The sequence below is a fragment of the Solea senegalensis genome, unplaced genomic scaffold, assembly GCF_019176455.1.
Source record: "Solea senegalensis isolate Sse05_10M unplaced genomic scaffold, IFAPA_SoseM_1 scf7180000012646, whole genome shotgun sequence".
Taxonomy (NCBI): domain Eukaryota; kingdom Metazoa; phylum Chordata; class Actinopteri; order Pleuronectiformes; family Soleidae; genus Solea; species Solea senegalensis.
This window is the reverse complement of record NW_025320662.1, coordinates 280,465-296,636: the sequence shown is the minus strand read 5'-3', so window position 1 is coordinate 296,636 and position 16,172 is coordinate 280,465. Positions and strand designations below refer to the sequence as shown.

The 16,172-nt window shown below is 38.6% G+C and overlaps 1 protein-coding gene across 1 annotated transcript; it reads left to right on the top strand.

Annotated features, from left to right (window-relative positions):
- The first annotated feature begins 107 nt into the window (after positions 1-107).
- On the top strand, positions 108-13,021 carry tomm70a (translocase of outer mitochondrial membrane 70 homolog A (S. cerevisiae)). The gene is made up of 12 exons (XM_044014937.1): positions 108-445; positions 1,720-1,893; positions 5,459-5,585; positions 5,684-5,793; positions 6,467-6,615; positions 6,801-7,008; positions 8,664-8,798; positions 8,980-9,087; positions 10,566-10,682; positions 10,779-10,876; positions 11,769-11,891; positions 11,984-13,021. The coding sequence occupies exons 1-12, from the start codon at positions 206-208 to the stop codon at positions 12,135-12,137; spliced, it is 1,743 nt and encodes a 580-aa protein (XP_043870872.1). The 5' UTR covers positions 108-205; the 3' UTR covers positions 12,138-13,021.
- The last annotated feature ends 3,151 nt before the right edge of the window (positions 13,022-16,172 follow it).

Below are 16,172 nucleotides of genomic sequence, written 5' to 3'. Positions count from 1 at the left end.
TTTTTTTTAATTACAAAATATCATGGCGAACTACAACTACATGGAGCCGTTGGCGTTTCCGCCAATATCCCATGATTCCTTGCTGTGCTCGTGGTTTGACCTCTGGAGGAAGTGTACTGTGTGTGTGTGTTGCTCTGCTGCTCACGCTGTCCGGAGCTGCTACGGGCTAAGCTAACAGCTAACCACCGCTCGGTCTGTTCTGATCATGGCTGCCTCAAAGCCAGTCGAGCCGCAGTCCGGGAGCGGACTCCCCCGCTGGCAGCTGGCCTTGTTAGTCGGGGCGCCCATAGTACTGGGAGTGGGGGCGGTGTACCTGTGGAACCGCAGCAGGACGAAGCAGGGCAAAGGCACCGGGGAGCGGAAAACTCCCGAAGGCAGCGCCAGCCCCGTGCAGGAGGGCCAGGACGGCGAGGCTCCGCGAGCCAACCGCGAGCCGGAGAAAACGGTGAGGCTTGCCCGTGACACTCAGCCACTCAACGGGCATGAGCATTAGCATGGTGCGCTATCGCTGCCGTGGTTTATTTACGCTGTGTCATTCATGTGAGACAACAGTCAAGGACAACAGAAGTGACAGACACTGTCACTGACAGCTACCTTCACCAGAGTAGGGCCAACAGTAGCCGAGAACAGCCGAGAGGAGCCGAGGACGGCCGAGGACAGCCGGCGAACCCCGGTGAATTAGCCAGTGTTAGCTGCTAACTAGCTGTCTCGTACCTGCTAGGTTAGCTCGTTGAAAATTGCCTCATCACTAACGCGCAAAATCTTTAAACTAAATATAACAAATGTTTGTGATTATAATGTTATAGTGCAGCGTGACGCCAGATTATGGCCTGAAGTTTTATTCAGATATGTCAATACAAAGCATCTGAAAATAAATGAATAAGATACAAGGTTATTAAATTATTAAAACAAGTATTACATATTTGCTACATCACTTAAAAATAAACAGGTTTAATAGGTTGATTTAAAGTGGTTTGCAACTAAAATGTGATTTTATTATTGACCTTTTATGTAGGGGTGGGTCACTGCAAGTTTCTGTCGCCGGGCATCACTACCGTTAATATCACGATACAACGATGCTGTGATAATCAATATATTGTGAGACAATCGTTATTGCGATGCATCATGATATCTGTCAAAGTGAAGAAAACAATGTGTGTGAAAAGTTAAAAGTGCACGATTTGTCTATTCACAACATAGAAAACAAAGTCAATGAACTGAACGTGGATGGAGCATCTTTTAACGTATCGATTATCATATCGCACGAAGAAGGACAACGATTTATATCACCAAGTCAATATTGTGGCCCACCTCTACTACGCCGTCTGTGTTACGTTAAATACCAAGTTGTTTATCAACTGGTATTGTTAACAATGACTGGCCTGAGATACGTTTGTGTCTGTGGTTTTCACACGACTTCTCAACTGAAACATGGTGAACGATGTAAAATGGAACGCAGCATTATTTTGAACAAAATGGGGAACCTGCGATTAAAATCATGTCACATGGATGCCTGTGGTTTTTAGGCAGACACAGAATAAGAGGATAGGGTGGGCATTCCCGAATGATATACACTAATATTAAAAAAATAAAATAAAGTTAATTATATATCATTATATAATTATAATAAGTCAGTTTTATGTATTCCTTGGCAAATGTGAGAATTTCACTTCTTTGACTGTTTAAGTGAACATGTCGCTGTTTCCCTCTTGCACATAGAGCCCACTGGATCGAGCCCAGGCAGCAAAGAACAAGGGCAACAAGTACTTCAAGGCTGGCAAGTATGAGAACGCCATCCAGTGCTACACAGAGGCCATCGCCCTCTGCCCCACAGAGCAGAAGTCTGATCTGTCAACATTTTACCAGAACAGAGCAGCTGCCTACGAACAGCAGGTTGGCAACATCTTCTTTCTGTCTGTGTTTGAGTGAAGCTTACTATTGTCAAAATCCCATTTGTGTTTTTCTTACACCTGGATACATTATCAGTGTGTGACAGGTGTGTCCATGATCTGCTGCGTCGTTCTTGATTCTCTGATGCATCGTTATTCTCTGTAACAAGTAGGGCTGGGCAATATCAATAGAGAAAACGTTTAATAGGATGTTCAATAAAGTCACTCAACTTTGTTAGGAAAAAAAAAGCAAGCGCTAGAAAAATAGAACAAGCAGGTTTGGTTGCATGAATAAACTCCTCGTAACCAAGTAGCTACCATGTTTGCAACCTGTAGTGTGGCCAAGGCCTCTGGAGTGGCAGTCAAACAGCCAATCACTGAACAACTGTCATGTTTGATTTTGCTGTCCTCTTCCTCGTGTCTCACTCACAACATTAGCGAGTGAGAAGAGGTGAGAATGAGTGCTGAAAGTGAGGAGATTATTAATAAAAGGACACACTACCTCACCAGTGTGGCAGTTTATTGGTTCCTTTAAGTTTGATCACATATGCAAGCTGACCGTCTCCCTCAAGAGTGGAAATACAACAAACTTATTCTACCATCTCTATCAACTATCATCTGCTGTTACATATGGAGATACACAGACCGCCCTGTTGAGGTACTCTGTAACAGTGCTGATGATAAAACATCTAAACATTACAAAGATGTAACTGAGGCACTGGCTTATTTTATAGCCAATGACATGCTTTCATTCAGTTTAGAATTAAGTTTTTCTCCTTTTTAAATAGGTCATGAAAAATGATCAATAATTATCGATATTGGTCAATGTAAACTAGTTATATCATGATATGCCCTACTCCGTGGGGGGGCGAGTGGTCCCTGACTGAGGAGATATGAAACTGCGACTGGTTGCAGAATCTCATCTTAATATCTCTCTGCATTGAGATTGACTCCACTAGAGCTGCAACTAACGATTATTTTCATAATCTATTAATCTCTCGATTAATCGCTTGGTCCATAAAATATCAGAAAACCTTAAAAAATGTTGATCAGTGTTCATCAAATCTGGAAATGATGATGTTCTCAAATGTCTTGTTTTGTCCACAAACCAAAATGATTAACTTTTAATGATTTCCAGAGTAAAGCAGAGCAAAGCATATATTAACATTTAAGAAGCTTCAATCAGATATCTTGTTTTAATAATGAAAAAGGCTTCAAACTGATTAATCGATTATCAAAATAGTTTTCGATTAATAATCGATTAATCGTTTCAGCTCCAGACTCTACTGATGACAAGTTTCTGCAGTGAGATGCCGCACAAGAGTCAATAGCAGAACAAGCTATTTGGCATTGGCAGAGAAGACCTTTTAGCCATTTAAAAGACAAATAAACAGTCTTTCCAAGGGTATAAGTCTCACTGCCAAGAAGCATTGTTACAACAAAGTAATAATCCACCAAACACAAATTTCTTTTTGTGCTATGTTTAGATAGTGTCATATGTGACAGATATAAACAGTGAAACTGTCAAAGATGTTTTCACTTTCTGTTTTGCTCTATCATGTGTCACAGAAAATAGGTGTGACCCCCTAATAAACTGATAAAAAAAAAGAAGACAATGCAGATGCCTCTGACCTCTGAAGAGATGGTCTCTGGGTTCAGGTGCCTGTTGAAGGAAATCCATTTGTTCTTATATGAACTAGGTTAACCTCCTCCTCGTCCTCTCACAGCCTGAAGGGAGAGCATCAGCATTCTCCTGCAGAAAACACTTGTTACACTTGTTTTGGTTAATGTGTAGCAACACATTCTCCAATCCTTTCACCATCATGTTTGACTAGACTGTGAGCAAAAGGTGTTATGTTGAAACTTTGTTTGAACAGTAAACTCACATACTGTTTTATAGTTTGCCCCTCTGGTTAAAAGTGTTCTTGTTTAAAGAGTAGTTTTACATATTGAGCTTTAGATATAAAGATCACTTCATATTGAAAACTAAATTTATCATCAAACTTATTAAATAATAGATTTCCGGAGGTGTTTTTTTATACATATGTATGTATATGTGTATATGTATACATATATAGTGGTGTGAAAAAGTGTTTGCCCCCGGTTTTTAAATGAAGGTTTTTATTATTAAAGGAGGGGAAAAAAATCTAAACCTACTTGGCCCTGTGTGAAAAAGTGTTTGCCCCCTAAACCTAATAACTGGTTGGGCCGCCCTTTGCAGCAACAACTGCAATCAAACATTTGGGATAAGTTGCAATGAGTCTTTTACAACGCTTTTGGCCCACTCTATTTTGGCCTTTTTATGGTCATGCCACAGCATCTCAATAGGATTGAGGTCAGGACTTTGACTAGGCCACTTCATTTTGTTTTTCTTTAGCCATTCAGAAGTGGACTTGCTGGTGTGCTTTGAATCATTGTCCTGCTGCAGAACCCAAGTTCGCTTCAGCCTGAGGTCACAAACAGATTCAAGAAGTTTTATTGTCATTATGAGGACATACACAATAAAATAACAAAAATAAAAAAAGCCTTAACCCTTAAATAAGACACAACAAAAGACTTAACACTTAAATAAGACATAACGAAAGACTTAACCCTTAAATAAGACACAACAAAAAACTTGACACTTAAATAAGACACAACAAAAGACTTAACGCTTAATAAGACACAACGAAATGTAAAACCCAACAAAATATAAAACTACAAGTGTGTGTGCAAGTAAAATATATACAACTACAAAGTGCAGTTTAGTGCAGCAGATGGCCGCACATTCTCCTTCAGGATTTTTTGGTAGACAGCCTGAAGCAGCAAAACAGCCCCACACCATCACACTACCACCACCATATTTGACTGTTGGAATGATGTTCTTTTTCTGAAATGTGCCATTTCTGCCCAGTTTCTTTCTTATGGTGGAGTCATGAACACTGACCTTAACTGAGGCCAGTGAGGCCTGCAGTTCTTTAGATGTTGTTCTGGGTTCTTTTGTGACCTCTTGGGAAGGTTGCCCACTGTTTCATGTTTTCTCCATTTGTGAATAATGGCCTTTAGATCACGGCATGATGTCTTCCTTTTTTGGGATCTTTTGGCTGACTTCACTTTGTCTGACAGGTTCTATTTAAGTCGTCTCTTGATTCAATAGGTCTAGCAGTAATCAGGCCTGGTTGTGGCAAGTAAAATTTTCCAAAAATGTGACTAACCACAGTAACCTGATGATTTTACAAGGGGGCAATTACTTTTTCACATGGGGCCATGTAGGTTTGGATAGTTTTTTCCCCATAATAAATAAAATTATCACTTAAAAATTGCATTTTGTGTTATATATATATATATATATATATATGTATATATATATATATATATATGTATGTATATATATATATATATGTATATGTACACACACACAGGGGTGTATATAGAGTTGTTGTTTTTCCTTTATTATTTGTTCTTTATAATATTTCTTAATTTAACATGTATAAAAACATTAAACCTAAATAACTGAATTATATTCAAAATAATGTATATTACTACTGATTTGGTTATAAATCTTGAACAACATTTGATGTTTTTTTCAGTGTAAGTGGACAGAGGTGGTGCAGGACTGCTCTCAGGCTGTGGATATGAATCCACGCTACATCAAGGCTCTTTTCAGGAGAGCCAAAGCTCTGGAAAAACTTGACAACAAGAAGGAGTGTCTCGAGGGTGAGGCGCTCGTCTTTCCTCTGATAAAGTCTGTTTGTTTTTTAAAGTGAAACTGAAAACTGTGATGCTGATTGTGAGTGGCTTTTGTTTTCGTGCAGATGTCACAGCGGTGTGTATTCTTGAAGCCTTCCAGAACCAGCAGAGCATGTTACTCGCAGACAAAGTTCTGAAGCTGCTGGGCAAAGAGAAGGCCAAAGAAAAGTACAAGGTATTTCTCTACAAAAAGATACTGTTCTTGTTAGAGGGTGACAGATTTGTTTTTTTTATGGCTGATGCTGAGGCAGATGTTTAGAAATCCGACCAATAATTGATGCTGATTTTCTTTTCTTTTTTTTCATCTATCTGATATTTTATTTTTTTTGTTTTTTTTAGACACCAAAGTCTATAGAGAAAATCAGTGATTTTAACATCACAGCACACAGGAGTTGTTGATCCACTGCTGCCTCCATCACCAAGTTCTAATGTGTTAATTTGTAAAATTCTGTGTTTGAAATCCTACATTCCGACCTCAGTGACACAAAGTGATCACACTAGGCAGCAGTAGACCAGCAGCTCCTGTGTCCCCGCCAGCTAAAATCACTGATGTTCTGTATGAACTTTGGTGTGGGAGAGTGAGTGTTAATATCTTAAGTTCAGCAACCACTGATGAGCAAACCCTTGGTCTGATCTACATTTTTTGCACTGCAATTATGTACAGTATGTTTAATAAAAAATAATGTATAAAGTAGATATTAAATACATAAAAACAAAATAAAGTTTCATAGATCAAGAATGGCGTGTCATTTGTAATTACTGGCTGTTTAGTAAATAATATTCGGCCAAACTAAAAAATGGCAATTCATCGTCCTAAGCCATTAATCAGTTTACCTCTTTGTTTGTAGAACCGTGAGCCCATGATGCCGTCGCCTCAGTTCATCAAGTCGTACTTCAGCTCGTTCACAGATGACATCATCTCTCAGCCGCTGCAGAAAGGAGAGAAGAAGGACGAAGACAAGGACAATGAGGGCGAGACAGCCGAGGTCACAGAGAGGTCAGACCTCTGAATATCTGCTGGTTTTAGTGTGAAAGAGGCTATAGTGCCACAAGTTTATCACCTTATTTAAGTCGGTTTCCTATCTTCCTATCCACAGCACATGCTCATAGTAATGTAGCCTCACTGTGAAGGAGGACTGACCAAAATCATCACCATCCTTTATTTTTTTATAATTTTTTTAGCTCTGGCTACCTGAAGGCGAAGCAGTACATGGAGGAGGAGAACTACGACAAAATCATCAGCGAATGCACCAAGGAGATCGAGTCAGGTGGTCGTTACACTGCCGAGGCCCTGCTGCTGCGCGCCACCTTCTTCCTGCTGATCGGAAACGCCACTGGTGCTCAACCTGATTTAGACCGAGTCATCAACATGCAGGACGCCAATGTGAAGGTGAGTGTCTTTATATGTTGATGTAGTGTAGAAGATATAATAAACAAGTAAACAAATATCTGCAAGACCAGCAGATGTGTGGCTTCACACTGGTGTTTTGTTGATTACAGAGCAGGATTTAAACGTATATTATGGTGTTATCAAAGGTAAATACAGGGTAAAACAGCTTCATGTGAGTGAGAAAGTTACTACAGGAAAAATGGACAGATAATCGGAAAAAAGTTGAATAGTGGCCCTGGTAGTTTGTTACCATAAACAAATACTGCTTTTCCACTACATGGTCCCGCCACACCTAGCCTCGTTATGGCACGGCTCGACTCTACACGTTTTGGATGGTTTTCCATTACAGTGGCTCCTCTGGAGTAATCACTGCACGGCTGCGTGAAAATGGTAACGTGGTTTTCACAAGCACAAACTACTTGTAAAGCAGTTGTTTTGGGTAAAAGTGAATCATTAAAAAGATTTGTTCACAGATTTCAGTTCAGTACTTCAATCACTGAACGGGGTTAGGGATGTCCCAAATCCGATATTGATGTCGGATATCGGTCCGATATCAGCCAAAAAGAGTATCAGATTATATCAGACTGCCTCTAGAATCTCCGATATAAGCGCTCCGATACAACAGTCCATTCCGCTCCAGCACTTCTATCCAGCAGCGCCTGTTGTGATCACGTGGGCTCTTCGTGTTGGATGCATGTAGATCACATGATCACAACCACAGCGTGTGTGCTAGTGCTATTTTAGAGGCTAAACATTTTTCTTTAACCTCTGAAATCAGAGGCTATGAGGCTGCACAGTGAGCGCAAGCTAGCCGTTAACACCACGCTAGCTCATCCTATGGTGTTTTAAATGTGTCCTGAAGCTCCACACACGGAACTAAGTACGTCTGCGGGGCCGGGCTCCGGGTTTGCCTGCGGGACGAATCACTCACCCTGTGTGGGTTGGGCTAATCCAAAATAGTGAAAACAAGGGGGGTGTTCTCTTAAGACACGCTGTTACCTGCACTTGGTACTTTCCTCCTGATGAAATTAACCATAGACAGTATATAAAGAACATGGCAAAAAATCCAATATTCTTATGTTGAAGGTTAAAATTTATGTAACCCATTGGTTAATAATAAATGGGTCAGTTTTTCCTCATACCTACTGTTGTTCTCTGTTTAAGTAATATCACTTGATCAAGCCTATTCTAACATTCCGCACTACAAAATAAGTCATTAAAGTATGTATGATTCGTGCTGATATCGGATTGATATTGGTATCTGTCAATACTTAAGGCTACAATATCGGTATCGTATCGGAAGTGAAAAAGGGACATCCCTAAACGTGGTCACGATGGCCAGCTTTCAGCAGTGCTGTCTCTACATACACCAGACTCCTCTGTTAAATGTTGACATTTTAGTTTCCTTTGCTAAATGTTGGAGATTAACGCATGTTTTCAGGATTTTTAAGTCTTTTTAACCGATCTACTGTTGGACATTGTTGCTCAGGACTCTTCAGTGACGACACTCTCTGACCAATCAGTGGCCAGCAGTCTGTTGACGTCACATGTTTGGCTCAGCTGAACCTCAGAACATGAACTAAAAAAAACAGCAGATACTATCATTGAAAAGAAAAAAACATGCCAATTCAAGCCAATTTTTTTTTCTCCCACAGCTACGAGCAAACGCGTTGATCAAGCGTGGCAGCATGTACATGCAGCAGCAGCAGCCCATGCTCTCCACACAGGACTTCAACATGGCTGCCGAGATCGACACACGTAACCCTGACGTGTATCACCACCGAGGACAGGTAAGAAGGAGGCATAGTGTCTTCACGATGTTTAATATGAGCTGCTCATCAGGAGGCATCTCCACAACTGTAACAGATGTGATTTTGATTTACAGCAAAAACACAGCAGAAAGATGATGGAAATCTTTTTTTTCTTTTTTAAATTATTATTATTATTATTGTTGTCATTTCCAACCATCAGCTGAAGATCCTGCTGGACCAAGTGGACGAGGCGGTGGGAGACTTTGACGAGTGCATCGTCCTCAGACCTGACTCTGCTCTGGCTCAGGCACAGAAATGTTTCGCTCTCGTAAGTAACTGTAATCTCAATGAGAAGAAAATAATAATCACTGTTAGGACTGTGTGATATGTTTTATAAATAATCTGTATAAATTGTTATACTTTATATATCCGAAATAAGAGATAAATGTGGATATAAAGCTGCACACAGGTTGTTTATCTGTGACAATACACTGTAAATGCACTCTAAAATACACTAAATACACTGTAAATACACTCTAAAATGCACTGCAAACGCACTCTGAAATACACTAAATACACTGTAAATTCACTGTAAATGTACTGTAAATTCACTCTAAAATACACTGTAAATGCACTCTAAAATACACTGTAAATGCACTCTAAAATAGACTAAATACACTGTAAATTAGGGGTGGGAATTGATAGGTCTTTATCAATATCAATGCCATTGTCGATTCTGCCTATCAATCCAATTCCTTATCAATTCTCTAAACGATTCCTGAGTAGTTAATGTAATGGAAAAAAGGACTTCTACACAGTATTCTGCATGAAAGCAACCATTTAATTTTTTCCCCAAAATGATGTAGACTGTGAACATACTGAACAAAACCATGACAAGATTTGGTGTAGAAAGAAAATATAGTCTAAATAATTTAGACTGATACAGTAAATAAAAAACAGGAATAGAAATGTTATACTTGCCAAATGCTTTCATGCTAAATTACAGCTTAACGCTCCTTTTCTTAAAAGGGATATTGTAAATGAAGTAACAGTGGACATACAAGTCCTCTTTAGAAAAATAGTCATGTGTGCCACAATAATATTGTTCATGTAACTTACTGCAAGCTTAAACCAGATTTCTCAAATTATTGCTTAACACTGCTTTTCTAAAAAGGGATATACAATGTAAATGAAATGGTGAGTTTTATGTAACGAAATGGTGAACATTAGATAAATGTTCACCATTTGAGAGCAGATCTTGTTAGATAACATTTTTTTAAAATGAAAATAACGCTACTGTAAGCTTGTCACAGTACACTTTATGAACATCAGCAATTCTTATGTAAGAATACAAGCATGTCTTTTCACTCTAAAATATATATACATATATATATATATATATATATATATATATATATATATATATACATACACATACATATACATACATATAGTTTTGTCAATTCCATGTATTTTGTAATCAATACTACACATACTGGTAAATTATTTGCCATGTAGTAATATCATTTCTACCAAAACCAGTGATTGTTCTTACACATTTTGGACTGCTTTTATTTTGAACACAACTGTATTTATTCAATATAATAACTATGACGATTATCAATGCAACAGCCTTTTTAAACCAGGAAAGGTCATCACAGATACAAAATTTGAGAGCAGATCTTGTCTCATGTCAACATATAGATATAATATCCATATCTTGATCAGACGTAGCATAAGTCATGTCAGGTACAGATTGATTTTTAGCTGCTAAGTCTCATTATTTGATGTTTTTGTGTCGTCCAGTACAGACAAGCTTATACTGGAAACAACCCGTCACAAGTCCAGACGGCCATGGACGGCTTTGAGGACGTCATCAGGAGGTTTCCAAAGTGTGCAGAGGGCTACGCTCTTTATGCTCAGGTACCGTGTCACTGACGTCCACTCAGGTCAAACACAATCTGCTTTTTCAGACGTTTGTGCTGATGATTTTGGTTTTTCTCTGCGTGTCCTTTCCAGGCTCTGACTGACCAGCAACAGTTTGGAAAGGCAGACGAGATGTACGACAAGTGTATCGAACTGGAACCAGATAACGCTACCACATATGTCCACAAGGGGTAGGCAGCCATTTTTACCCTTCAATCAATCTGCAGATTATATTCTGGATAAATTACAGCACTGTTGAATCCAATAAAAGTCAAAAAACCTGCAAATGTCAACATCCTCAAACCTGTTGTGTTGAACCATGTTATACAACACATTTACATTTCATCCTTATAGTTATTTAAATTTTTTATTTTGTATATTCTTTTAAACTGATTTCAATTTAGTCATACAGAAAATACATCAGAACATATTCACATTTAAAGACATAATTCAGTTCAGTAACTACAATAACTTAACTGAAGTTTGTGAACAGAAAATTCAAACATTTCTCTCTTTTTCCTCCTTTTATTATGAATATCCTCTGTTTTCATCACATACATCTTTGTAAACTGAATATTGAGCAGTCAGTAACATACAGTAGGAGAAACGATGGGTAACATAAAACAAAAAAACTAAATGAAAATAATGTTTAGTGTTTGTTTTTATGTTTGTTCATTGAAGTTTTTTTGAAGTGTGGTTATATGAGGTAATGAAACCATCAGCGATGACTGTGCTGTGAGCACCCCCTGCTGCTGAGTGCTTTACAAACTTCAGTTTCCTGTTGGAAAAGTCTGTCTAAAAGTAAGAGTTTGGGTTAAAGTAGTTCATTTCAAAACAAGTTTTCTGATTTTTCAGTTTCTTAATTGTGAATATTTTCTGGTTTCTTTGTTCCGTAAAACAAAGAAATCATGAAAACTGAATCAGTTTAGTTTGTGGACAAAAACAAGATATTTTTCAACATTTTATGAACCGAACCCTTTTATTCGATGGTTGTTTACAGCCTCTGTGCCTCAGGACAGGACTGTGCTGTTAATGTGTTGTTGATTCATGTTAATAGTAGCTGTTGTTTTGTGTGTTTTACAGGTTATTACAGCTTCAGTGGAAACAGGACCTGGACTTGGGTCTGGAGCTCATTAGTAAGGCCATTGAAATAGACAACAAGTGTGACTTTGCTTATGAAACTATGGGAACCATTGAAGTGCAGAGGTACACGGCCAACTCTGAAATCCACACGTCATATAATCACTTTTCTTCTTAAAGTGCTGATCACTAACAGGATGTTATCTTTTTGTTTTCAGGGGGAATTTGGACAAGGCCATAGAGATGTTCAACAAGGCCATTAACTTGGCCAAGTCAGAGATGGAGATGGCTCATTTGTACTCGCTGTGTGACGCAGCGTACGCGCAGACAGAAGTGGCCAGGAAGTACGGCCTGAAACCGCCAACACTGTAACTGTAACTCTTTCAGTCCATCGCCAACCTCAGTCTGCATCGCTTAAACACACCGACTGTGTTCAAACGCAACTGTCTGACTCACTTTGACCTGTAGATTAAAAACACACAGAGTACTTATATGTGGAAATGCAAGAGCCCTGACATAGATATATATAATTTACACACACACACAGTGTTTTCATACCATTAAAAAGGTTTGTTGTGAAGGAGCTAAAGAATTTTCTCAAACTAAATTGTCCAAATCATAGACTGTATATAAAGACAGACGTAGTCTTCTGCTTGAAAAAAGTGAAGCCAATGAAGTAGGACAGGAGTAGTTGTTGGCCACAAGGGGGTGACTCCTGGTTTGAAACAGAACTTGGTTTGATTAGAAGTTGATAAGAAAATTAGCCACTATTGAAGTTTGTAAACCACTCACTCTCCCACACCAAAGTCCAGAGGTAGCAGTAGACCAGCAGCTCCTGTGTCCCCGCCATCTAAAATCACAGATTTTCTCTATGGACTTTGGTGTGGGAGAGTGAGTGGTTTACAAACTTCAGTAACCAATAATTGAACCACACTAATGGTCCGTCTCTCCAATCTACAGTATTTTCAATAAAAATGATGAAGTACATAATAAATTCATGAAACAAGTCATCAAAAACTAAAAGAAATATACTTTTGGATGAAAACAATGATTCAACGACTTTGTGACGTTTATCAAGTTTCTGAGAACAAATCAAATATCAGCCTTATTAATGTCTACCTCTATTAATAACATCAATAAATATAGAGCATGATGTCAGTTTTGTCAATTATATGTACTTTGTCATCTATTTTCCTCTAAATGTGAACATGAGTGGACACCCGTGTGGTTGACGTCTGTGTACTTTTTTTTTTTTTAAAGCAAAAAAAACCCTGACACAGTGATCAGGAAATTGTGAATCTCAAGGCTTCAAAATGACAGTTTCGGTCTGCAGCCACAAGACTACGTCCATGCTGATATACAATCTGTAATCCCTAATCCCAACACAGTCACAAGGTGATGGTTCACGTGTGGTTCTATGAGGTACTGACCCGTGCTGTAAGATTCTGTGAAAACCACTCGCTCCTCTGGTTTCAGACTGGTTTCGATGAGAAGTCGATGAGAAAAACCACTCACTCTCCCACACCAAAGTCCATTGAGAAAATCAGTGATTTTAGATCACAGGGACACAGGAGCTGCTGGTCCTCTGCTGCCTCATGTGGCCGCTTTGTGTCACTGAAGTAAATCTGAACAAAGGATTTTTACCCATAAATTGACAAAATAAGACATTTGAACTTAGTGATGAAGGCAGCAGTGGATCAACAACTCCTGTGTGCTGTGATGTTAAAATCACTGATTTTCTCATGGACTTTGGTGTGGGAGAGTGAGTGGTTTATAAACTTCAGTTTCCTGTTGGAAAAGTCTGACCGTGAGATAAAGACCTGAACATGTTCTTAAAGACATGGTAGACTTAAACTGACGCAGATTTTATTAAAGTAACACAAAGTAGGATTTGCTCCAGAGGTCCCCCTGCTGTTGGGGAACGGTAACTGTCGTAAATGGCAAGTTCAGACCAAGTACAGCAGCCGGTGTTGGAGCATGTTATACTAATATGGTTACGTGATTTGATTTTACAACATCAGAAACAAAAACTAACCCTGGAGAAAAAGATCGACAGCTCTGTAGTTTGCGTAGCTTGTGTTTTCTGACCTGAATCCTGTAGTTCTGTCGTGCTAATAAAGGAGAAAACATAATTTAGTGCGGTCTAAATCCTTCCTTGTGTTGCTTTGACAAAAGCGTGTATGCTTTTGTTTTGCAAATTCTAGGCACTGGGGGGACTTGTAGTCGGAACTTGGAAGTTCCTACGCAGTTTGCGGTAAATTCGTCGTACACATAAACATGTGCGCAAAATAGCAGGGATGAGCCGATATAATACGTGGTATTGTCCGATACTGGTCTGAAATCACTGGCGCGGATATTGGAAAGAGAAAAAAACTAAAGCCGATACAATCCTATTTATCGCATGTTTCACCGTTAACAGACTGTGACGATGTAAATAAAAATCAGCAGCATTTTAGCTGAGTCATGTTGTCGGCTGTTGATTTCTTCTTTATGGGAGAATAATATTTAGAGAATTATGTTTGTGAATCAGCTGTGATCCACGCAAATGACCGTATCAGACTAGTATCGTATTCATAGATACTCGATGTCGAGATATCAGTATCGGGTAGGACTGAATTTGATTTCGAATAAACATCTACTTGTGATTATTTTGACAGGAATTGCGAGATATCATAGGGAAAGGGTAATTTTTACATTTTCTACTGGAACGCAGCATATGTGCTGATACCTCATACCACCACACTTAATTTATCATAAACACACCCAAATAATCCCTTAAATTCAACTAGAACATCACTAAATCTTGTTTTTTCAAGTCCAAGCACACACACGGTGTTGACGGTGTTTTTGTTTGTCATATTTGAACGTGTGCTGATTCTGTGAAATCTTGGACGTGTCCATGTCCAGCTACTTCCTCTTCCTCGTCCTCATCCTCCTCGTTCTGAATGCAGGATTAAGCGTCTTGTCGTGTGTGTGTCTGTCATGCTGGAGTTAATCCCAGAGTTAATGGGGCGACACAGGTTTGTTAAATTCGTTGATTTCATTTTTGTTAAAAAAAAAAGAAAAAAAAAAGCTGGGATTGCTTGTTTTCTTTTTTATAACCTTTGTGCAGCATGTTGACTTTATAAATAAATGTAAATGCAATGCTTGTGCTGTCTTTAACACTAGGAAACTAAAAGAATCTTATTTTATATCACAGGGTTTGGCGAATGTGTTTGAAGGAGAAACATCATTCATTTTCTATTCTGTTGTGAACTGACATTGACCATTCTCATGCCATATTTGGTTTGATCAGACTAATTTCCAGCTGACATGCAGCTCTGAGAATCTCATGGTTCAGTGTGTGATTTGGTTTTTGAGCAGCATCTGAACACTGTACAAGGAAAAAAGTTGTTATTTCCCGTTAAAATTAGCAGAGCACGTACAGTGAAAGACTTTTCCCTGAATCACGTGTGCTCACAATAAGAACCAAATCATACATTCCAGCTGTTGGTGATGAGATCTCGACAATAATTAAGAAAACGTGAAAAACGGAGCTGAAGCGGTTTATCCACAAACAAACGTCCACTAAAGGTTTTGTCTGTTTGATAGAAAATCAGAGAAATGTGTAAAGTGACCAAAGTAAAAGACAAGATGATGAATCCTAATAAAGTTATAATTCCTGGAATGAATCACTGATCTGTGAGTTTCCTCTATTTCTTTCTCTAACTCTGTGACATGGTTGACATGGTGTGAATGTCCAGTCTGGTCAGTAGGGGGTAGTCAAGTAAAAAAAAAGTAGCCTCAGTTGAGGTGGACAAAACGAGCTTAAAATTGTATCGCCATTTTCCATCATGATATTGCTGCAGCGATAATTGTGATATTTAACAGAATTTCAAAATATGTGTGTTTTGATGGGTAATGATGTATAATTCAGTATAAAAGCATTTATGATACAATCTGTAAATTAAAAACACACACAAATGACTCATAAATGGCAGGCCGCAGTAAATCAACTGGGGGCCCACAGGCTGCCAGTTTGAAACCTCTGCTATACAGGTACAATAGGAGGGATAAAAACAAAGATAAAAATTAATGAAATTAAGGAGTGTAAAATAAGAAAAGAGAGAACCTTGAGCTCCTTTTGTCTGAGTCTGTATTTAGTTGCATGTTTCTACTGAAAATGAATTACTTTTATCCTGTAGTCATTTGTGCTATTTAACACATTTAAAGTAAATTGTGACTTTGTTTTGAGTTTTCATTCTAACATATGACAGCCAACCAAAATTACATAATTATGAGTATTATACAGTATATATTACATTTCTGCCAAATAAACTAATTTGAATGTTAGACTCTGGCCCTAGGTCATTTGGCAGAAATGAAAGACAAAACAATTTTAACACGATTACAAGAACAGGGTCAGCT

Coding starts and splice junctions, on each gene's coding strand:
- tomm70a (XM_044014937.1), top strand. CDS start 206: ATGGCTGCCTCAAAGCCAGTCGAGCCGCAGTCCGGGAGCGGACTCCCC. Junction 1,894..5,458: donor CAGCTGCCTACGAACAGCAG/GTTGGCAACATC, acceptor TGTTTTTTTCAG/TGTAAGTGGACAGAGGTGGT. Junction 10,877..11,768: donor ACCACATATGTCCACAAGGG/GTAGGCAGCCAT, acceptor TGTGTTTTACAG/GTTATTACAGCTTCAGTGGA.